We start from the raw sequence: 25,627 nt of genomic DNA, 5'->3' as shown, positions 1-25,627 counted from the left end.
AGTCTCTTCCACCCCTGGGGTTGCAGACTAACCAGCCTATTAATGAGCAGTCACACACCATGACCTCATTAAAAAGCTGTTAATGAGACACACTGCTGTTCAGGGAACACAGTTGAGGGAGGCTCCCAGTGGCCTCCTCCTGGGGCCTGGAGGGAGAGCTTAGGTGAACAGACAGGATCAGATCTGGGGAGAGGGCTAATGAACTCAGGCTGCAGAGCCACACTTAATGAACTCCTGCTGGCAAGCAGCCCAGCTTTGAAGCTCAAGTCCTCACTGGCCTGCAGGCTTACAGGAGTGGGTGGGATCCAGGGAAGCAGTGAGTTTACTCTTAGCAGTCAGGTCTGCTTACTGCTTCCTCTGCTGACCCATTTTGATGGAGGACTTCAAGTTCTGAGAGTAAGAAGTAATTTTGTGTTGCCCTGAGTATATAGCTCATGGACAATTGTATAAGCCTTTTGACTGGTCTCCGTCCCACAGGCTTTGTCCCCTAGCCACCCATTCTCCACAATACTACCAGGAAAGTCTTTCCAAACACATAGCTGATTGTTACTTCATGCTTAAAACTTTTAAATGAAGATAGTTCACAATAAGTTTCAGAGTCCTGGCATAGAAGACTTTTGAATATTTAGCCCCTGCCTATCTCCCCACCCTCAGCTCCTCCAGACATCTCTCCCGTGTTATTTTCATCATTATTACCACTGCTATCACCATCGTCATTATCATGATTATATCAGCATAATGAACATTTCCATAGTGCTTCTTAAGTGTCCAACAGTGTTTTACATATATTAATTCATTTAAACCTCACAGCAATGTTATGAAATAGGTGCTGTGATTATCTGTATTTTTATAGATGACACGGAGTCAACATATGCTGTGTTATTTGTCCAGTGTCTTACAGCTACTCAGGAAGAGAGCCAGGATTACAACCCAGGCATTTTGGCTTCAGAGTTTACACTTTTACACATTAAGAAGACTTACTTCTGTACCCTTTGCACTTACTACTTATTTGTCTTGGAATGCCTATCTCACATACAATCTCAAACCTTGGCTCCCATTCCTTCTTATACTTCTTACTTTGCTACTACTTCTAACCATTATGCGTGTATTATTACCTATTGTCCTAATGTTTATATGTCTGCTCCCCACTGGACTGAAAGTTCTTACGCTTGGATTGAGCTGGGTTCAGTAACCGTTACCACGGTTTTACCGAATCTTTCAGTATTTATTATATTACTTTAAACATACACTATATTGTATTCTCTTTGAGAAACTGGAAACTAAATTCTTGACCTCTCTCACAGCCATGCCTCTACAGCCATATATGCTTGTCCTCCTTACTTTACCATTTCAGTGAAAGGTATCTCTATCAACATGACCGCTCATGCAAGAAATATGAGTGTAGGCCTTGACACCTTTTCAATCCTAAACCATCATCAGCTTTTACCTGATCTTCTGCCATTCCTATACCAGTCTCTCTTTACATTCTTGCCACTTAACAATAAATTATCTACCCAGTAGACATAGTTATCTTTTTCAAAAAATTGTCCCTTGCTTAATATGCTTCAGTGGTGGTCCACTGCATTTAGATTAATATCTAAAATCTATCACATGGTCAAAAAGAAGTTCTGAATGGTCTGACTTCTTCTTACCTGTTCAGTCAATTTTTACCTCTCTTGTCCTTATTCACAAACATTGTTTTCCTGGTTTCAGTGTCAGGGTAATACTGACCTCACATGAGTTGGGAAGTATTCCCTCCTCATATATTTTGTAAACGGTTGTGAAGGATTGGTATTGATTCTTTTTAAAATGTTTGGTAGAATTCACCAGTGAAGCCATCTAGTCCTGGACTTTTGGTTTTGGAGGTTTTTGATTACTGATTCAATCTCCTAGCTGGTAATTGGTCTGTTCAGAGTTTCTATAGCTTCATGAATCAGTCTTGGTAGACTGTATGTTTCTGAAAATTTATCCATTTCTTCTTCCACCCATTTGTCCAATTTGTTGACATATGAGTGCTTGTAGTTATCCCTTATGAGCCTTTGTATTTCTGTAGTATCAGTTGTAACATCTCCCCTTTCATTTCTGATTGAGTCCTCTTTTTTTTTCTTGGGGAGTCTAGCTAAAGATTTGCCAATTTAGTGTTTCTTTTCAAGAAACAAGCTCTTAGTTTCTTTGATCTTTGGTATTATCTTTTTGCCTCTATTTCATTTATTTCCACTCTGATCTTTGTTATTTCCCTCCTTCTACTAACTTTGGGCTTCATTTGTTCTTCTTTTTCTAGTTCCTTGAGGTTCAAAGTTAGGCTGTTTATTTGAGACCTCTCTTGTTTCTTATTATAGCCATTTATTGCTATGAACTTCCCACTTGGAAATTCTTTTGCTGCATTCTGTAAGTTTTTTTATGTGTATTTCCATTTCCATTTGTCTCAAGGTATTTCTTAAAATTTTTTCTTTATATATTTTTTTGATCCATTGGTTGTTCAGTAGCATGGTGTTTAATCTCCATATATTTGTGAATTTTCCAGTTTTCTTCTTGTAACTGGTTTCTAGTTTCATACTACTGTGGTCAGAAAAGATGCTTGATATAATTTCAATATTCTTATATTTATTAAGACTTGTTTTGTGCCCTAACATATGAAGTATCCTTGAGCATGTTCCATGTGCACTTGAGAAGAATGTGTATTTTGTTGTTTTTCGATGGAATGTTCTCTATGTGTGTGTTAAGTCTATCCAGTCTATGATGTTATTTAAAGCCAATGTTCCCTTATTGATTTTCTGAGTGATCTATCCATTGATGAAGTGGGGATATTAAAGTCCCCTACTATTATTGTATAGCTGTTGATTTCTCTCTTAAGGTCTTTTAATTTTTGCTTTATATATTTTGGTATTCCTAGCTGGGCGCATAAATATTTACAAATATTGTTGGATTGAGCCCTTTATCATTATGTGAAGACCTTCTTTGTCTCTTATTACATTCATCTCTGGAGAGATTCCTATAATCCAAATGTTACTCTGCTTGATGTGCCCTTTAAGTTCCTTAAGCTATCTCCATTCTTTTTCATTCTCTTTTCTTTTTGCTGCTCTGACTGAATTCCACTAACCTATCTTTGAGTTCACTGATCCTTTCTTACATTTCATCTAGTCTGTTTCTGAGACCCTTTAGTAAAATGTTCACTTCAGTTAACGTATTCTTCAGTTCTGTGACTTCTGTTTGCTACTTAAAAAATTCTTTTTCTCTTTGTTTAAATTCTCACTTTGTTCAGCCATTGTTCTCCTGAGCCCAGTGAGCATCTTTATGACTATTATTTTAAACTTTATCAGGTAAATAACTTATCTCCATTTCATAAGGTCTTTTTTCCTGAGGTTTTATCTTGCTCTTCACTTGGAACATATCCCGCTTTTTCTTCATTTTCCTTGACTCTGTGTGGGGTTTTATACATTAGATAAAACAGCCACCTCGCTCAGTCTGAAGGAGTGGCATCATATAGGAGATAAAACTTATTGTTCAATGCTGCTCTAGCTCTTGGCTGTCTCTCAAACCCTTGTGATTGTCCAAGCAACCTACTTTATTGTTAGTGGGCTCCCAGTAGTTGAGGGTATGCCAAGAGCCATCAGTGTCCCAAAGGGGAGAATCCCTGTTAGCACCTAGATTCAGGTTAATTGGAAGTCAGACCTGTAGGCAGCAACTTTTAAAGTATTCAAATATACATCTTTCAGGAGAAGACTGGGAGATGAACATTTCTATCTGCTCCCTCTGCGTTGAGTTTTGGAGTGATAACCAGTTCAGAACTGTTTTTTGTTTATTACCATCCCACTGAACCCATGAACACGTGTCTCACTGGCCACCAGAGCCAGGCTATCAAGGGATGCATCCTCTGGGTGGCAGTCACAAATGTCAGTGTACCAGATGTGTATACAAGTTTTCTCAGAGACACTGATGCCCTGTGGGAGGAGCAGAGGGAGAAGGCAAAGATGACACCTGCTAGATTCCCCAATCGCTGGAGAGGACTGTAGTCAGCCCTTCAACATGTGTTTAATTAGAAGCCTACCCGCTAAGCCACAGCTATGAAGATAAGCTTATTGTCCTCTTTCCCAGAAAGACAGGGGTGCATTTCAGTCTGCTGTCTCTGTACTGTGCCCCAGGGGGCAGCAGCCAGTTAAGAAATGTTTCTCCATTTTTTATAGTCCTAGGGATCCATGAACATAAGAACTACTGGCCAGCAGAGCCAGGCAATCCAGGGGCTTTCCCTGGGTGGCAGCCACAGCACCTGGGGCAACAGATATGGGCAGAGACTCCTTTCTGGGAGATACTGGTGACCTGGAGTGCAGCAGAGGGAGAGCTCAAAGATAGATCCTACTGTCTGAGGTCTCTGAAGAGGATTACAGTGGGCCTTTAGATGTGTGTTTAATAGGAAGCCTGCCCCTAAGGCTGCGTCTATGAAGATAAGCTAACAGGCTTCTTTTACAGAAAGACTGGGCACTTAGTCTATTGCCTTTCTGCTGGGCCTTGGGAGATAGCCAGTTAAGAACTCCTTCTCTGTTTACTGCAGACCTATGGGACCTTAGAGCATAAGCCTTGCTGGCCACCAGAACCAGGTGACCAAGAGGTGTCCTCTGGGTGACAACCCTCAAAAATCAGGGTACCAGACAAGTACATAAGCTCCTTCTCAAGAGATACCTGTGAGCTGGAGTGAGGCAGAGGGAGAGTGCAAAGATGGCACCCGCTGGCCTCCGTCTTTGGAGAGAGATGTGTGTTAAATTACATGCTTGCCCTTCAGGCTAATGTTTTAAGACAAGCAAATAGGCCTACTTCACAGAAAGCCTGAGCACTTTTCAGCTGCCTCAGTGCCTCTGAGGTCTTTTCAGGGCCCTTTTTCTGGGCCTTGGGGCTGTGGGGTGGGTGAGGCTGCATGGGCCTTTTAAGAACTGCTTCTCAGATTGCTATAGCCTTGTGGGTCTCATGGACACAAGCCCTGTTGGCTTTTTTTTTTTTTTTTTTTTGCGGAATGCGGGACTCTCACTGTTGTGGCCTCTCCCGTTGTGGAGCACAGGCTCCGGACGCGCAGGCTCAGCGGCCATGGCTCACAGGCCCAGCCGCTCCGCGGCATGTGGGATCTTCCCGGACCGGGGTACGAACCCATGTCCCCTGCATCGGCAGGCGGGCTCTCAACCACTGCGCCACCAGGGAAGCCCGCCCTGTTGGCTTTTGAAGCTACATGTTCTGGGGGCTTGTCTCTCAGGTGCAGGTCTTAAAATGGGATGGCTGGTGTGGAGTTAAAACCCTTCACTCCTCAGGGAGAAACTTGGGATTGTGAGTTCCCTCCCAATTGTGGTCACAGTGCTTAGGGTGGGGTTTATGGCAAGATTTTGTCTCAGCTGCTCCTAGCTTTCCTTCTTCCTTTGTTTCTTTCTTCCGCCTTTCCTTCCTTTCTTTCTTTCTTCCTTCCTTCCTTTCTTGCTTGCTTTCTTGCTCTAATCTACAGTAACAATCTCTGTCTCTTAATAGGAATATTTGGTCTACTTCTGTTAAATATTTGTTCTAAATATGGGAAATATTTTAATTTACAAGTACTTTTGTCATGATAGGTGTCATAAAGTAATACTATTCATTTATCATCAATAACCCACAAAGTAAATTTTGTAGACATAAAGATCACTATATAATGATTCCCTAATTACATTCAAGTAATTGCTTATTATTGTGAAATTTTTTCAGTATAAAATTCAACTTCTGTTAAAATAGATTAAACTTACAAATTTTGATATAGTTGGGTGTGTGCCAACTTTTTTCTTCTCTTTTGTTATTTCACCTATGGCTATAAATTATTTGTTTCTTTGTTTATGTGTTTGCTCTAGGGTTTATCATATGCATCCTTAACATGTAGCAATCTACCCTGAAGAAACATAACTGTTCATGTATAATGTAACATTTTATAAAAGTGAACTTCCATTTACATCTCTTTCTTTTGTCATACATACATTTTGTCATACATTTTACTCATACATTTTCTACGAATTACACAACACATTGTTATTATTTTCGCTATAAAAGTTGATTGCCCATTTTTACTGATTCCACCAAGCACAACTAAAAAGCCCTGGATATTATACATAAAACAAACATAAGACTCTGAAAGGTAGAAAAAAGAAGGCGAGTAGGTAGGAACATTGTGGACCAAGGAATGAAAAGGTAGTGGGTTCCCTGGGTTTGTTTTTGGCTTCATATATCCTAGGCCTGTTATTGGAGAAGTCAGAAATCTGAAAATCTAACATGTACGAACAAAAAATCCCAAACCAAAATGTGCTCTCTATAGCCAGATGACCCAGAAAGGGGGCAACCTAGCAAGACAGAAATGTTTTAGATGATAACCACTCTACTTCATCCAAACACAACAGGAAAAACTGTGGTTAAATCCAGTGGAGCCTAGACTTCCACCCTCACCAGGCTGGGTGGGAGCCAGGAATTTCATCCCCACTGCCACCAGGTGTCAGTGGAGAGCCTAGACTTCCACACCCATTGAGCAGTAATAAGGCACCTGTCTCTTTAATGCTTACGTTGTGTCAGAAGATGCCTAGTGGAGAATCAGAACTCAGAACCAAAAAAGTCTAGAACTAACAGTGGGTTCAGAAAGATCACAGGATACAAAATAAACATATATAAAAATCAAGTGTAATTCTATGCAGTTGCAATGAACACAAAGACACTGAAATTAATAACACAATATTTAGTTGGTGTACATCTAAAAATATATTTACAAGACTTGTGTGCTGAAAAATACACAATGCTGACGAAGAAAATGAATGAAGATCTAAATAAAAGGAGAAACATACTGTGTTCATGGACTGGAATGCTGAAGTAGTAATGATGTCAATTCTCCCTAAATTGATATACAAGTTTAATGCAGTTTATCTCAAAATCAGAGCAAGATTTTTTTTGCCACATGAAAACTTCTACATAAATGTTTATAGCAGCTTTATTCATAATAGCATAAACTGGAAACAACCCAGATGTTCTTCAGCTGGCGTATGTTTAAACAAACTAAGTACATCCAGCATGTAGCATTACTCAGCAATACAAAAAAAAAAAAAAAGAACTATTGATACACACAACAAACTGAAATGAATCTTCAGAGAATCATACTAAGAAAAAAAGCCCATTTCAAGTGATTATATAATGTATGAATCCATTTATAGAACATTTCTGAAATGACAAATTATAGAAATGGAGAACAGATAGTAGTTAACAGGGCTTAAGGAAAGGATATGGGCAGGAGAGAAATGGGTCTGCCTGTAAAAGGGCAAAACGAGGACTCTTGTGATGAAGATATTCTGTATCCGGCCTATTACCATGTGAATACCGTGTTTGTGATAATGTACTATAGTTTCATAACATGTTACTATGTGGGAAACTGGGCAAAGGGTACATGGAATCTTTCTATAGTATTTCTTATAACTACTGAGTAGTTTTTAGTTTAGTACTCTTATTTTTCTTGAGTATAATCGTATATGCAAATAATGTTTTGCATCTACCTTTTAAATATTATTCACTTTTTTCAGGTTGTATCTTATTGACAAAAAGTACCAAAGCAACATGAGATAATGGGGATAAAGAATATTTTTGCCATCTTCTGTTTTAATAAGAACATATCTAGTATTTTTTCCCTTGGCATATGCATTTGGTTATAAATAGGTATGTACTCCATAAGCCCTTAGCTGTGATTCAAAAATCCAAGCAGCTTTGGAAAAAGTATTTTTTCGGGCTTCCCTGGTGGCGCAGTGGTTGAGAGTCCGCCTGCCGATGCAGGGGACACGGGTTCGTTCCCCGGTCCGGGAAGATCCCACATGCCGCGGAGCGGCTGGGCCCGTGAGCCATGGCCGCTGAGCCTGCGCGTCCAGAGCCTGTGCTCTGCAACGGGAGAGGCCACAACAGTGAGAGGCCCGCGTAAAGAAAAAAAAAAAAAAAAAAAAAGTATTTTTTCCTAAGTTTGGGGTCTTAACACATTGGATGAAAAATCTGTTGTGAACTGATTATTTATAATCTTTATTTATTCTACATTGTATAGTCGTACATTATTTTGCTATAGAGATATTGATGCATTTGATTATAGCTTTTGAAATTTAGCCTATTGGTGTGGTCGGTTAGCTGATAATAATCACTAAAGGCAAACTGACAACAACCTCTAAATCTAAATGAGGTTTGCAAATATTCCTCATTTAAACAATACTACCACATCAACCAAATCAATGCTAATTCAAACAGCTGCTAGGTTTGATCGTTTTTCAACTAACAGCATAGTATGGCAATAATATTTATGCACATACATATTTTCCTTTGTTCAAAATAGGGTTTATGGGACTTCCCTTGTGGTCCAGCTGTTAAGACTCAGCGCTCCCAATGCAGGGGGCCCAGGTTCAATCCCTGGTCGGAGAACTAGATCTCGCATGCTGCAACTAAAGATCCCACATGAGGCAACGAAGATCTCATGTGCCACAACTAACAGCCAGTGCAGGCAAATAAATAAATAAATAAAAACAACAACAAACAAAATAGGGTTTACTACAATGTCTATGGTGCAGTATTTCACTCAAAATCAGGTTTTTAAGAGCATTTGTAGATATTTTATGTTCTGCCCCTCTTCACTGCTACATCATTTTCTTATGGTAACTTCCTCTTGACTATCTCAATATTTTTTTCTGTTCCTGGAGAACTGAGTTTTGTTCTTATCATGGGGTCAGTGAGGCTTATGGACAGCACACTAATCCAGACAATGAAAACTGCCCAATCACACTCATTTTGTTCCGATTATTCAAACTTTAGGAACAGCTTCCTCCCAGTTACTGATGAGAATCTCTTAAACTCAGAATCTCAAAGAACCTTCTCTTAATCTCCAGTGTTCCCACTGATAATTCCACTCCAGTTTCAACAGACTCAGATTCAACAAATATTTCTTGAACACTAGTTAACATTTTTTGAGGAAAACTGTGCTCCACGTGCTGTTCTAAGAAACTTCCATCCATATATTTATTTAATCTTCACAATTCTGTGAGATGGATATTAGAATTATTCCCATTTCACAGAGAAGAAAACAGAGGCACAGAGATGTTAAATAATTTTTTCAAGTCTCATAGTTGAACACAAGCAGCGTGATGGTGGAGCCCACATTATTTTAATTTTTTTTCTTTTAAAAACTTGAAAAAAAATTTTATGCAATCTTTGGATATGTACTATTCTATTGTATATAAATACCACATCTTCTTTATCTTCTTTATCCATTAATCTGTTGATGAACACTTAGGTTGCTTCAATATCTTGGCAATTTTAAATAATGCTGCTATGAACATTGGGGTGCGTGTATCTTTTAAAATTAGTATTTTTTGGGTTTTTTTGGATATATACCCAGGAATGGAAATACTGGGTCATATGGTAGTTCTATTTTCAGTTTTTTGAGACACCTCCATACTGCTTTCCTCAGTGGCTACACCAATTTACATTCCCACCAACAGTGTACAAGTGTTCCCATTTCTCCACATCTTTGCCAACATGTGTATTTGCATTCTTTTTGATGATAGCCATTCTGAAAGGTGTGAGATGATATCTCACTGTGGTTTTGGTTTTCATTTCCCTGATGATTAACGATGTTGAGCATCTTTTCATGTGCCTGTTGGCCATCTACATTTTTTTCTTTGGAAAAATGTCTATTCAGTTCTTCTGCCCAATTTTTTTTTTTTTTTTTGCGGTACGCGGACCTCTCACTGTTGCGGCCTTTCCCGTTGCGGAGCACAGGCTCCGGACACGCAGGCCCAGCGGCCATGGCCCACGGGCCCAGCCGCTCCACGGCATGCGGGATCCTCTCGGACCGGGGCACGAATCCGTGCCCCCTGCATCGGCAGGCAGACTCCCAACCACTGCGCCACCAGGGATGCCCTGCCCATTTTTTAATCGGGTTGTTTAAACATCCTGGAATAGATAGTTCAGAACAAAAACTTTTAGAAGATGTGCAGAAATGGGAGATGACTGGGGACTGTTGTCTCCCAACACAGGAAGCCAAGCCTGTGCTACACACACATGCACACACACTTGTGAAGCTATTATAATTTCAGCATTCGTGTAAATGTTGTTTCTATTAATTTTCAGAGTAGTGTTTTTTCACTTTCAATTATATATTTGAGGGTTATTATAGAGCTTTTTCTTTTTAATTGTTTACTTTTGTCAATTAAATATGTACACAATTTTTTTAATGTTTTTTTATTGGGGCATAGTTGTTTTACAATGTTGTGTTAGTTTCCACTGTACAGTGGAGTTCCCTGTGCTATACAGCAGGTTCTCATTTGTTATCTATTCTATACATATTAGTGTAATATTAGTGTGTATATGTTAATCCCAATCTCCCAATTCATCCCACCCCCCACTTTCCCCCACTTGGTGTCCACATGTTTGTTCTCTACATCTGTGTCTCTATTTCTGCCTTGCAAACCAGTTCATCTGTACCATTTTTCTAGATTCCATGTATGAGTTAATATATGATATTTTTATCTTTCTGACTTAACTTCATTCTGTATGACAGTCTCGGTCCATCTGTGTGTCTACAAATGACCCAATTTCGTTCCTCTTTATGGTTGAGTAATATTCCATTGTATATATGTACCACATCTTCTTTATCCACTCATCTGTCGATGAACATTTAAGTTGCTTCCACGACCTGGCTATTGTAAACAGTGTTGCAATGAACATTGGGGCGCATGTGTCTTTTTGAATTATGGTTTTCTCAGGGTATATGCCCAGTAGTGGGATTGCTGGGTCATATGGTAATTCTATTTTTAGTTTTTAAAGGAACCTCCATACTGTTCTCCATAGTGGCTGTATCAATTTACATTCGGTGGAGCCCACATTATTAACCTCTACGTACACTGCTTACTAGGGACTGAGATTGTGCCAAACCTTTTCACAAATTTTGTTTTATTTAATCCTCAAAACATCTGTAGTATATGTTATTATCATTTTATGGAAAATAAACTGATATATAACAAAATCCTTGATTAAACAGAATATCAATTACAAACGTGGAACTAAACCCCAGAAACTTTCAATTCAGTGCTTCTTCTATGACATCATGTAATTAAAGGGATGTTACCCACATGGGTTCAGGAGATAAAGGAAGAAACTGGGTAGCACTGTTGAGACCCTATCATGTTCCAAGCACTGTATACATATCACTTCATTTATTCCTCTCAACAACTTTGTGAGGTATATTATTTCCATTTTACAGGTTAGGAATCTAAGGCTCAAAAAACTTGAGTAACTTGCTTAAGATTACATAATTGAGCCAGAATATAAGCCCAGATTGGCCTGGCCTAAAGTCAAAGGCTTTCTTTTGAGCATGAATGTGGCAGGATGGAAAGAAGGAAGGAGAAGGCAAGGGAAGAAGCTACGAGGTAGTAGGGGTAGACACCCTCTGCTTCATGTAAACTTCTATTTCCTACTTCCCAAACACATCTTTTCCTGTCTTCTTCCCCAGTCTTTTTTTTTCTTGTATCTCTAGTGGTCTCTTGGGCTCTGGATTTAGAATCACTCTAAAACATCAGAAGGAGGAGGGCAAAATGGGGACTACAGAAGGGAGGTACAAGATAAAAGAAACTTTCCTGGTGTGGCAGTGTTCTCTGATCATGGGAGGAAGAGAAGGTGGAGTCTCTGCAGCATCTTTCTTTGTCTTGATGCTTCAACTTTCTTTCATATACACTCTCTAAGTCTTTTCCTCACCAACTGGTCATCTTGGGAGGACCCGGAGTCCAAGACATCTGAATAAAGTAAGTGGATTCTGTTATCTGCTTCATTCCTCTTCAACGGTCAAGTCTCCCATGTTTTCTTTCTGTCCAATACACCCATCTTCCTAGTCCCCTCTACACCTAATAAAACCCAAACCCTTATCAGCATTTCTCATGTCTGGTCCATTCTGATACTTAGACCAGTATCTTTCTTTATCTTTTCCACTCATAGCTTGTTTCTGTATTCATTCATGCTCTGCCTAGCCTCCCTACAGCTTTTATGATCTCCCATTCCTAATTATATCCTTTCTGTATTATACTTATCTTCTCTCATTGAATCTCTTGTCAATATAGCACATTTATTTTACCCAAATATCATCCATTTTATCAACAGAAGTTCCAATTTCTTTGCTCTTACTCTAACTTCCTTACATTTTATCTTGTCTCTGTGGGTCTGCTGATTCTTCTATATTCAATGTCTGTTTTCCTTACATATTATTCCAATTCTGTCAGATTTTCTGGTAACTGATTTAAGTTCTCTACTCTTGATCATTTCCACCCAACTCCTTTTTACATTTTGCTCTCTTTATATTTGATTCCTATCATTTGCAATTCATCTAGTCTGCCCATATCATTCCTTTCTCAATCTTCCCCTCCATCCATGCATCTATGCAACCATTATAACACGTTTACTATTTAGTTGCTAAAGCAGACCCTAAAATAAGAACTATTGTCAAAAGAAGAGATGGAAATACCAGTAAATAATCTATATCGGTAGAAATATGGGTAGTTTTGGAAGGTGATAACCAAGAAATTGAAATGTGAAAGATAAATAATTCCTAGGTGTAGTTTTGACAGAAGGAAGAGTATGTGCAAATCATAGAGTTAGAGAATATCACAACATGTTTAGAAAAAGGAAAATAGTAGGCAATGACTGGATTACTGTAGGACAGTTAAAAGGAAATATACATTTGACACATTATTGACGGATTTTGTATGTGCTCCCCAAAATCAAATGCTCTTGGAGTCAAATTTCTGCATAAAATTTCACTCAAGAAACAAGTGGAAATTAGACTGAAAGAAGTTGAGGTTGGGGGAAAAAGACCAGGCAATAGCCTATTGAAATAAAGTCAAGGAATAACAAGGACGTGACTGGTATAAAGGACTAGGGGGAAGGCAGTAGAAATAGGACAGGAGAAAGGGGACAAATTTAGGAGATAATTAAAGGGGAAGTTTAGATAGAACCTGGATTAGTTTGTGAGTGGGATGTGGGGTTGGGGTGGGGAGGATAGGTACAGAAGATACAGGGAAATTCTGGATCTCCAGTACAGTATATACTGCAGAGAAACTAGTATCATTCATTGTGATAGAGGAAGAACAGGCTTAGACAATTTTTTCTAGACATATTGTATTTGAGGGACCCATGTGGCATCAAGGGAATTATATCCACTCTTTGCTATACCATTAAGGATGTATGTGGCCACTTTGGCATATAGTACCTCTTTCATATCTACCTTAGCAGTAGCAGCAGTGATACAGCTAGTAAATGATATATGGGCTTTCACGAGCTCTCATGGGAACAGTAATGGGAGGAACCCATTACCAAATCAGTGAAAAGGGAAAGAAAGAAAGGACAACTAATGGTTCTATGAGGAGATGCCACATGAGTCAAGATTTGAAGGTTAAGGAGGAGTTAGGTGATAAACATGCTGTATGTCAAGAGCTGCAGGGTGTAAGATACAATGTAGGTCGTGACAAGAGGTAAGGTTTTGATGACAGCAGTAGCAGGTCATGAAGTACTTATGCCTTGTTAAATAGCTTGAACATGGTTGTGTAGACAATGTGGTACTATGGAAGGTTTTAAGTAGGGTAGTGACATGCTCAGATTTGAGCATTAGGGGAGATACTACAGGCAGTGAGACCAATTAGGAGGCTAATTTTTTTTTCAAGTGTGTAGAACATCAAATGTGAAGGCAGAGGCAGAGAAGATTAACAGATAAGCAGAAAGGCCTGAGGCCAACAAGGTCAAATAAACAGTTAATGGCATATGAGGTAGGTATTGAGGATAAAGGATCAAAGCTAAGGTTATGAATAACAACTGTAGTTTAGAGGTTCCCATATGAAGCTAGTATATGGTGTAAGAATAGGTGTGGCAGATTAAACTTTCAGGGATGAGAAGACAAAGATATGTCTCTACCACCAGACTATGAGCTCCTTGAAGACTTAGTACATGTGTTATTTACCTTTTTCTGTACCACAACTCTTAGCCTGTGGTCTGGGCCATATTTGATCCAGCAATACTTTTGAAATAAATAAATGGTGGGTATGGAAAGTAAGGTTGGGAGTGATGGGAAATGTAAGCCAGGGATATGGCATTTTGTAATTGCATTAAAGTACTCTCGTACTGAGAGGAATGCCAAGGTCCTCAAGTACTGAGTAATGCTCAAGTTTTGCTCACAGAGCATAAAGAGAAGAGGAACTCAGGTATAAAGTCATCTGCAGTTTTGATGTTTTCAGATTCCATATATAACTGAGACACACAGTATCTGCCTTTCTCTCTCTGGCTTATTTTACTTAACATAATGCCCTCAACATCCAACATCTTGTCACAAATGGCGGAATTTCCTTCTTTTTTATGGCTAAATAACAATGCATTGTATATGTATATATTTTCTTTATCCTTTCACTGATTGATGGACACTTAAGTTGTTTCCACGTCTCGGCTACTCGTAGAAACAGAAAGTAGAATAGTGGTTGTCAGAGGCTGAAGGCTGGGGAAAATGGCAGATGTTGGTCAAAGGGTACCAACTTTGAGTTGTAAGGTAAGTTCTGGGGATCTAATGTAGAGCATGATGACTATAGTTAATAATACTATATTGTATACCTGAAGGTTGCTGTGAGCGTAGAGCTTTAGTGTTCTTACCGTAACAACAAAATGGTAATTGTGTGAGGTAAAGGATGTGTTAATTAATGTGGTAAAGACTTCACAATATATACTTCTATCAAATCATCACATTGTACACCTTAACTTATCCAATGTTATATATCAATTATATCTCAATAAAGCTGGGGAAAAATCATTAGCAAGTTGAAGCTTGATGTGTGAGCACATTCTGTCCCTGTTAATCTCAAAGGAACAGGCCTAAGACTAAAAAGTAAAGACTCTCCTGAGGGAAAGTGGCCCCCAGTTGTTCATCTGGTTCTCCCCCATTCTTTCTAATCTCTATACTCCCATCCAATTTTATGATCATACAGGGACACTAGGGTGACAATAACCCTTTCTTCATACCAACTCCCACGTGGATATGTCAGATCCACATCTGATCCAGTAGAGGCTTGAAGTTTTGAAGGGGCAAATTATATTTTTGATACCAAGGTAAACAAAGAGAGTTCTCTACTAAATGTATGCTTTTGTATTGATCTTGTTACAGTCAAAGTAACTAAACAAGGAGGCTGCTGAACTGAGGTGGTTCTCACGCTTTAGTAGCCTACATGAGCAAACCAAACCTTACGCCAGAGTCAATTGCAAATGCACTTATATCCAAAACAACAAAATTTAAGAACTAATCACAAACATCCAACTAGGCGTTCCCAAATAAGGCAACCACTCAAGCTATAGCCAATCAAATAATGTCCTTGCATTGCTTCAGCCTCTGCTCTATGAAAGCTCTGCCCCTAGCTTTTTTTTTTTTTTTTTTTTTTTTTTTTTTTTTTTAAACATCTTTATTGGGGTATAATTGCTTTACAATGGTGTGTTAGTTTCTGCTTTACAACAAAGTGAATCAGCTATACATATACATATGTTCCCATATGTCTTCCCTCTTGCGTCTCCCTCCCTCCCACTCTCCCCATCCCACCCTTCCAGGCTGTCACAAAGCACCGAGCTAATATCCCTGTGCCTTGCGGCTGCTTCCCCCCAGCTATCTACCTTACTACGTTTGTTAGTGTGTATATGTCCATGACTCTCTCTCGCCCTGTCAAAACTCACCCTTCCCCCTCCCCATATCCTTAAGTCCGTTCTCCAGTAGGTCTGCGTCTTTATTCCTATCTTACCCCTAGGTTCTTCATGACATTTTTTTGGTGGGAATGTGAATTGGTTCAGCCACTGTGGAGAACAGTATGGAGGTTCCTTAAAAAACTACAAATAGAATTACCATATGACCCAGCAATCCCACTACTTGGCATATACCCTGAGAAAACCAAAATTCAAAGAGAGTCATGTACCAAAATGTTCATTGCAGCTCTATTTACAATAGCCAGGACATGGAAACAACCTAAGCGCCCATCATCGGATGAATGGATAAAGAAGATGTGGCACATATACACAATGGAATATTACTCAGCCTTAAAAAGAAATGAAATTGAGCTATTTGTAATGAGATGGATAGACCTAGAATCTGTCATACAGAGTGAAGTAAGTCAGAAAGAAAAAGACAAATACCGTATGCTAACACATATATATGGAATTTAAGGGAAAAAAATGTCATGCCCCTAGCTTTTGACAGTGGAGTGCTCCTAACCATTTTCAGTTAGGCACTGCCCGATATAAATCGATGTTGCTCAAATAAACTATTGAAAATTGTAATGTCACTTGGTTTAGCTGTTAGGGATACTAAAGGAAGGTGTTCTACTCTCATTCCAAGATAGTTAGCACAACCTTCAGAACTGAAGGAATTCTCAGTTCTTCAGAAATCCAGAATCCGCTTCCTAATATGATTTCCACATGGGTCCCACATCCTCCTCTTAAGTACAAGGTTATGTAGGACTTTCATTCTATAGGTGCCATAACCTCCTTGGGTTCTACTTTTTCCCTCTTCCTTGCAGGAGGAAATTGCATCCCTAGCTGAGCCCCAGAGACCCTCCGTTCTGGGTGTAAATACAGGATGTATCTTACAGTCCCTCCTTCATGTTGCCTGAATATTTTAGAAGCTCTGAGGTTCTGACTTCCTGCTTCCATCTCTTACTATCTGTGTGAGCTGGAACAAGTCACTTATCTCTCTATGCATCAGTTCCCTTAGGTGTTAAGTGGGGTTAATAACAGTACTTACTCATAGGGTGAAGATTAGGTGGATTAATATCTACAAATTTTTCAGAATAGTTCCTGTACTAATAACACATTGTAAACACTTAATTGTGTTATATGTTACTGTTATTCATCCACTGTGTAACTTATTTCCTCAAAACAGAGTCATAATCCGGCTCATAGACAAACTCTCACTTCAGGGCAGCCCAGACTCTTAATATTTTGGTTTTGATCTGTGTTTTTAAGGGACCAACTGGTGCTTATCAATACATACTTCTCCAAGGGCCAGAATACACTCCTATCCTATCCCAATACAAAGTAGCTTATTTTTGTCCACTTTTATCTTAGCTCATTCCCAGATTACAGAAGAGAACAACGGCCTCAGCTCAGCGATGAATTATGCGCACTACACACGTTGCATTCTACTAGTACAAACCCAGCGAGAGGAAGTCTGGGTTCTTGCTGCTGCTGCCTCCTGAGGACACTCTATTCTCTTCTGAAGGGCAGCAGGCATGACTGACACCATGGAGAGGAAGAACCAGAGTGGGAGACTGAGTGAGTCTGTGTTGCTGGGCTTCCCAGCTCCTGTGCCACTGCGGGCACTATTATTTGCCCTTCCTCTGCTGGCCCATGTGTTGGTGCTGACTGAGAACACACTCATCATTATGGCAATCAGGAACCACCCCAGCCTCCACAAACCCATGTACTCCTTTCTGGCCAACATGTCCTTCCTGGAGATTTGGTACGTTACCATCACTATTCCCAAGATGCTAGCTGGCTTTGTTGGCTCCAAACAGGGCCATGGGCAGCTAATCTCCTTTGAGGGCTGCATGACGCAGCTCTGCTTTTTCCTGGGCCTGGGATGCACTGAGTGTGTCCTCCTCGCAGTTGTGGCTTACGATTGTTATGTGGCCATCTGCCGTCCTCTCCACTACCCTGTCATCGTCAGTGGCCGGCTGTGTGTGCAGCTGGTAGCTGGCTCCTGGGCTGGAGGTTTTGGCATCTCCATGGTCAAAGTTTTTCTCATTTCTCACCTCTCGTACTGTGGCCCCAACAACATCAACCACTTTTTCTGTGATGTCTCCCCACTGCTCAACCTTTCGTGCACTGACATGTCCACAGCAGAGCTTACAGACTTTGTCCTGGCCATTTTCATACTGCTGAGGCCACTCTCTGTCACCAGGGCCTCCTATATGGCCGTCACCAGTGCTGTGAGGTGCATTCCCTCAGCTTCTGGGCTCCATAAAGCCTTTTCCACCTGTGCCTCTCACCTCTGTTGTGGTCATCTTCTATGCAGCCAGTATCTTCATCTATGCCCGCCCAAAGGCAATCTCAGCTTTTGACACCGACAAGCTGGTGCCTGTACTCTACGCTGTCATTGTACCACTGTTCAACCCTATCATTTACTGCTTGCGCAACCAAGAGGTAAAGAGAGCCTTATGCCGTACTCTGCGCCTATACCAGGGCCGTGATGCTAAGCCTGGGAAAGCTAGCAGAGTTGGGTAGAAGGGAGGTGTTAAATCTTAGATAATGCTCTTAAACTTAGGATCTATGTCTTCTATAAAGTCCAGAGGAGCTCTTAGAGCCTAAATTAGGGACTAGAGTTTCAAAGGTACCACCAAAGAACTAGTTTAGGAGGAAGAGAGGTGGATTACAAGCTAGAAATTGGATTTCTTCCAGACAAGGTCTTAACATACAGGCTAGCAGTTGATCCCATGTTGTCTGCTCTATTGTAATTTACGTAGAGCAGGTTCATGACTCATGCATCCTGGTGGGGTGGAAAGGGATGACTATGAGCACAAGGCATGACTGAACTTGAATATTTAAAGCAAAAAAAAAAATGCAGAACTAGCATCTCTCTAAATGGCTCTTCCTGGGTTTGTTACTGGGTTTTAGCTCTGAGGCAGAAGATACAGAAAAGGGAAGTGGAAGGAGGAAGCCATTCAAGGAAACACAGGCTTCATTATGGAAAAGCATCAGGAGACTTCTGGATGAGATCTCTTCTAGCCGAAGGACACCAACTGTAGCCTATGATGTAGTGGGGCCCCATGTGATCACCTAGTGTGAATTACAAGGCAAGGAGATAGGAAACTGTGGGTTTTTGTATTGGCAACATATCACCTCCTGGACTACAGGGGTTTAGAGCTTCATTTCCTGATTTACCGAGGTCAGTGCCCACACTGAACTAGTGGAGTGGCTGATTGCAGTTGTATATTTAATCTTCAGTCTCTCTAATTAGACTATAAGCTCCATGAAACTAGGGATCACATTTGTTTGTTCATCATTTTATTACCAGGGCCCAGAATAGTATCTAGCACACGGTAGTTATAAAGAAATATAATAAATGAATATAATTTGGAGCCATGGGAGAGAGGGGGAAGACGGAGGAAGAGGAAGACGCAGAGATCACCTTCCTCCCCACAGATACATCAGAAATACATCTACACGTGGAACAACTCTTACAGAACACCTACTGAACGCTGGCAGAAGACCTCAGGCCTCCCAAAAGGCAAGAAACTCCCGCACGTACCTGGGTAGGGCAAAAGAAAAAACAGAGACAAAAGAATAGGGACGGGACCTGCACCAGTGGGAGGGAGCTGGGAAGGAGGAAAGGTATCCACACACTAAAAGCCCCTTCTCGGGCAGAGACTGCGGGTGGCGGAGGGGGTAAGCTTTGGAGCCACGGAGGAGAGCGCAGCAACAGGGGTGCAGAGGGCAAAGCGGAGAGATTCCCGCACAGAGGGTCGGTGCTGACCGGCACTCACCAGCCCGAGAGGCTTGTCTGCTCACCCGCCGGGGCGGGTGGGCCTGGGATCTGAGGCTCAGGCTTCGGTCGGAGCCCAGGGAGAGGACTGGGGTTGGCGGAGTGAACACAGCCTGCAGGGGGTTAGTACACCACAGCTAGCCGAGAGGGAGTCTGGGAAAAGATCTGGACCTGCCGAAGAGGCAAGAGACTTTTTCTTCCTTCTTTGTTTCCTGGCACACGAGGAGAGGGGATTAAGAGCGCTGCTTAAAGGAGCTCCAGAGAGTGTCGCGAGCTGGGGCTAACAGCGCGGACCCCACAGGCGGACCCCAGAGATAGGCATGAGACGCTAAGGCTGCTGCTGCTGCTGCCACCAAGAAGCCTGTGTGCGAGCACAGGTCACTCTCCACACCTCTCTTCCGGGGAGCCTGTGCATCCAGCCACTGCCAGGGTCCCGGGATCCAGGGACAACTTCCCCGGGAGAATGCACGGCGCACCTCAGGCTGGTGCAATGTCACGCTGGCCTCTGCAGCCGCAGGCTCGCCCCGCACTCCGTACCCCTCCCTCCCCCCAGCCTGAGTGAGCCAGAGCCCCCAAATCAGCAACTCCTTTAACCCCGTCCTGTCTGAGTGAAGAACAGACACCCTCCAGTGACCTACACTCAGAGGCGGGGCCAAAACCAAAGCTGAACCCCAGGAGCTGTGCGAACAAAGAAGAGAAAGGGAAATCTCTCCCAGCAGCCTCAGGAGCAGCGGATTAAATCTCCACAACTTGATGTACCCTGCATCTGTAGAATACCTGAATAGACAACGAATCATCCCTAATTGAGGAGATGGACTTTGAGAGCAAGATTTATTATTTTTTTCCCCTTTCCCTCTTTTTGTGAGTGTGTATGTGTATGTGTATGCTTGTGTGTGAGATTTTGTCCGTATAGCTTTGCTTTCACCATTTGTCCGAGGGTTCTATCCATCCTTTTTTTTTTTACTTAAAAAAATTTTTTTTTCTTAATAATTATTTTTTTTATTTTACCTTACTTTATTTTATTTTATCCTCTTTCTTTCTTTCTACTTTTTCTCCCTTTTATTCTGAGCCGTGTGGATGAAAGGCTCTTGGTGCTGCAGCCAGGAGTCAGTGCTGTGCCTCTGAGGTGGGAGAGCCAACTTCAGGACACTGGTCCACAAGAGACCTCCCAGCTCCACATAATATCAAACGGTAAATATCTCCTAGAGATCTCCATCTCAACACCAACACCCAGCTTCACTCAACGACCAGCAAGCTACAGTGCTGGACACCCTATGCCAAACAACTAGCAAGACAGGAACACAACCCCACCCATTAGCAGAAAAGCTGCCTAAAATCATAATAAGTCCACAGACACCCCAAAACACACCACCAGACATGGACCTGCCCACCAGAAAGACAAGATCCAGCCTCATCCACCAGAACACAGGCACTAGTCCCCTCCACCAGGAAGCCTACACAACCCACTGAACCAACTTTAGCCACTGGGGACAGACACCAAAAACAATGGGAACTACGAACCTGCAGCCTGCAAAACGGAGACCCCAAACACAGTAAGATAAGCAAAATGAGAAGACAGAAAAACACACAGCAAATGAAGGAGCAAGATAAAAACCCACCAGACCTAACAAATGAAGAGGAAATAGGCAGTCTACCGGAAAAAGAATTCAGAATAATGATAGTAAAGATGATCCAAAATCTTGGAAATAGAATAGACAAAATGCAAAAAACATTTAACAAGGACATAGACTAACTAAAGATGAAACAAGCAACGATGAACAACACAATAAATGAAAGTAAAAATACTCTAGAAGGGATCAATAGCAGAATAACTGAGGCAGAAGAATGGATAAGTGACCTGGAAGATAAAATAGTGGAAATAACTACTGCAGAGCAGAATAAAGAAAAAAGAATGAAAACAACTGAGGACAGTCTCAGAGACCTCTGGGACAACATTAAACGCACCAACATTCGAATTATAGGGGTTCCAGAAGAAGAAGAGAAAAAGAAAGGGACTGAGAAAATATTTGAAGAGATTATAGTTGAAAACTTCCCTAATATGGGAAAGGAAATAGTTAATCAAGTCCAGGAAGCACAGAGAGTCCCATACAGGATAAACCCAAGGAGAAACACGCCAAGACACATATTAATCAAACTGGCAAAAATTAAATACAAAGCCATGGACTCTTTGTTTACTATAGCACTCCCAACTTCTTTCCTCCCTCTGTAAAAGCATTCTCCTTCCCTTGCTGTGTGGGGAGATGCACATGGCTTGCCATGGTTGCCAATCTCAAATTGCAATTCTCTGCTAATCCTGAACGAGCCCATCTTTGCTGGAGAAATATCTGGCAGTTTATTTATTTTAGGCCAACATTTTGGTGGCCCGTATAAGAACCAGAGAAGACCCCTGAAGGCTGTGGAGATGGTGAGTAAACAGGTGCCATAGCCACCGTTGACCCCATAGGCTCACTGCTTTTCTCACTGACCCTGGAGTTTGAAGGTATTTCTTTCTCCTGCATCTGAGCTCATGCTGTCTTTGCGTTTGAAGCTCTCAAGGCATTGTTCAGGATTTATGTTGAGGTTTAACATTCCCATTAAGGCCTTGTCCTCTATGCCAGTACTCATTTGGTACTTTGTTCTGATTTGAGATTAGACAGTTTCAACTGAAGCTGACTGTGAAGCCACAGTCCCATTTCTTCTTATCATGGATTTGATAACAAGAGAAAGTTCCACTTTGGACTAAGTAAAAACCCAGTGTAACAGAGCAGCACCCTGCCATGTCCCCTGTCACTTGTTTGTAGAAAAACTTTAGCCTCCTAGGCCTTGCCCAAGTTCCAAAGAGTAAATTTAATCAGAGAACTGAGAAAATACAGAAACGAAGGGAAACAGTCAAGCAAGACAAGACAATAATAGTTTAGCCATGCAACAAAGTCAAGGACTTTTGTTCCTCTCTAAGGCTATATATACTATCTGAGCCATATCTTGAGCTGTTTTGCAGATACTGAAACCACGACCAGGTAGAAGAAGCTAACTGCATGCTGACCACAAGCATGCAGACCCAGAACAGTTGGTACCATAAGGTTGATGATGTTGACTTCCAATTACCTCACCACCAACCAATCAGAAGAAAGTCCACAAGCTGATCAGGCACCCTGCAACACTCCCACTCACCCTGTCTTTAAAAAGCCTTCCCTTAAATCCATTGGGGAGTGCTGGTCTTTTGAGCATTAGCTGCCCATACTCCTTGCTTGGCCTTGCAATAAATGCTTCAATTCTCTTCACCACAGCCAGGTGTCAGTATATCGAGTTTACTGTGCATGGGCAAGCAGACCCAAGTTTGGTTCAGTAACACCAGTCCTCCTGGAGACTCTAAAATGCCCATTCCTCACCACTGTTGGTCCACTGACAAAACGATGGCATTCATGAATCAATATTGGTGGGAAAGAGTAACAAGGTTGCAAAGAGTGCCTACCTCACTTGTTCCACTTGCCCAAAGTGCAACGCAAGGAAGCCTGTTTGTACTGTTACTAAACAATTTAAACTGCCTAATGGATCATTTGAGGTCTGGTCAATATATTTCATACACCTTCCTCTGTCTAATGGGTAGAAATACGTTTTAGTCATGATCTGTATATCTTCACACTAGACTGAAGCCTCCCCTTGCAGAAAGGCCTTTTCTCTGGCCAAAGTCCTTCTGGGAAAGATAATCCCTACCTAGGAAACTCCTCTCGAACTTAATAATGACCAAGAAACCCATTTTACTGGACAGATACTTCAACAACTATGCTGGTTTTACAACATATTCACTTTGCTTATCACCCTCAATGTTCTGGTTTAGTCAAACAAACTAACAGCATTATTGAGATTCAATTTGCAAAATGTGTACAGGCCCTCCAAATACCTTGGCCAGTATCATTGCTGTTGGTCCTTCTACATTTCAGATCTACCCTTTTTGGAACTCATAAGCTCTCACCCTTTGAGAGAGTCACAGGATGCCCAATGCACTTGGCTCCTGATTCTTTTGATCCAAAACTGATAAAAGGAGAGATACTCTGATATTGCAAAGGCCTAATTGCTTCTATTAAAAATAACCATATTTTGGTACATCAATCATTTCATAGTGCACTCTCAAGAGACAAAGATCTTAAGCATCAAAGTTTGCAACCTGGAGATTTCATCTTTTGGAAGAGATACCTCCGAAGGTCTCCTCAACCTAGTTGGAGAGGTCTCTTTCGGGCACTGCTAACCAATCCTTGTGTCACCAAACTCCAAGGAATAGATAGACTCTTGGATTCACATGACATATGTAAAGAAAGCATCAAATCCTGATTGGACAGCACATCAACTGGTGACCTGAAAGTAAAGATTTCACAGAACTGAATCAGATGACATTGCATGAGACAGTTTTCCCAAGATATCCAGATTAGGTTTGTTGGAAGTTTGTCACCAAACCTTTGATGATGACGTAAAACTTCAGATGACCTCCAATGTCTATGATCTTGATAATATATGGGCTTCAGATAAAAAGTGCCTGAGAGTTCTCCCTCTTACCCCTCGTTACTCAGATGTGACTCCAATAGGTTTCCAATCTGTGCACTTTCCCTCCAATGTGAGACCCTACACTCACAGTACACTTACAGGAAGAAAGGTGCTTCCTGGCACAGATGGGCAAAAAAGCCACTGAAATTGGAAAACCTGACTCGATCAGCAATGCTTTCAGAGAAAAATCTTGATAAAAAGGGGAAAAGTGTAAAAAAAATAATAAACAGCAACCTCAATTAAATAGAGTCAGGAGACCAAAGAGGAAGCTCTCACACTCTGGGACAATAGCAGAGTCCAACAGGAAGAAGGAAGATTCCTCTTTGTTCCTGTCAAGGACTCAAAATGAAAAGCCATGGATTCTTTGTTTACTATGGCCTTCCCAACTTCCTTACTCCTTCTATAAAAGTATTCTCCTTCCCTTACTGTGTGGGGACTTGCATGTGGCTTGCCAAAGATGCAGACCCCAAACTGCAATTCTCTGCTAATCCTGAATAAACCCATCTTTGTTGGAGAAATATCTTACAGTCTATTTCTTTCAGGTCAGCACTTTTTAATAGTTCATTTAAGTTATTATTAGGTGTTTATATCAATTTTATATAACACCCTATTGAATTTTTCCTTCCAAACAAATTATAAATTACATTTTATGGTGGAAAGTGCTAAGGTAAAAAACACATCAGGGATGAAAAGGGTAAGGGATTAAGAGATACAAACTACTATGTATAAAATAAATAAGCAAAAAGGATATATTGTACAGCAGAGGGAAATATGGCCATTATTTTGTAATAAGTTTAAATTGAGTATAACCTATAAAAATATTGAATCACTGTATTGTACACCAGAAACTAATATAATATTGTAAATCAACTATACTTCCAAAAAATACATCAGGGAAGAGAAATAGAAAGGGAATAGCAAGCATAGGATGGCAACGTCACATAAAGTGATTAGAAAGGCCTTTCTGAGAAAGTTATATTGAATTAAAGACCTAAAGGAATTGAAAGAGGGAGTCATTCAGTTATCTGAGAGAAGAGCATTCTGAACGAAGATAACAGCAAGTTTAAAATTCCTTAGAAGGGAATGTGCCAGATGTATTTGAGATGTTAGTACAGGAAGCTTTGACTTTACAGGAAAGTCTGGTTTCGTTTTGCTGTCTGACCTCATGTTCCACAGGACACAAGAAAAAGATTTCAGATTTAGACAGGGGCATGAGATATAGTCAAAAGGAGGCTGTTTAAATCGTATGAGAATTTAACATACAGAGGTATATGCTGAACTGTACACCGTGGGTTTCTTGTATCAAGCATAGAGATGAAGGACATAAGCATATACCGTGTATATTAGTTGCCTAGGGCTACAGTAACAAAGTACCACAGACTGGGTGGCTTAAAACAACAGAAATTCATTGTCTCAAGTTTCTGGAGGCTAGAAGTTCAAAATCAAGGTGTCAGCAGAGCCATCCTTTATCTGAAACCGGTAGGGAAGAATCTTCCTTTGCCTCTTCAAATTTTTTGGTGATTTGCTGGCAACCTTTGG

General features: G+C 40.9%; 2 protein-coding genes across 2 annotated transcripts in view; one reads left to right on the top strand and one right to left on the bottom strand.

Annotated features, from left to right (window-relative positions):
- ZNF215 (zinc finger protein 215) overlaps positions 1–25,627 on the bottom strand; it is a 150,482-nt gene that overhangs the window by 45,046 nt on the left and 79,809 nt on the right. The window lies entirely within an intron of this gene.
- Positions 16,578–18,291, top strand: LOC116758792 (olfactory receptor 226). Its single transcript, XM_032641973.1, is given in 2 exon segments — positions 16,578–18,058; positions 18,060–18,291. Coding segments are annotated over 2 exon segments (993 nt in total). The 5' UTR covers positions 16,578–17,297.

Source organism: Phocoena sinus, chromosome 8 (genome assembly GCF_008692025.1).
Source record: "Phocoena sinus isolate mPhoSin1 chromosome 8, mPhoSin1.pri, whole genome shotgun sequence".
Taxonomy (NCBI): Eukaryota; Metazoa; Chordata; class Mammalia; order Artiodactyla; family Phocoenidae; genus Phocoena; species Phocoena sinus.
The sequence above is the reverse complement of the archived record's forward strand: the minus strand, read 5'-3'. Positions and strand labels throughout refer to the sequence as shown.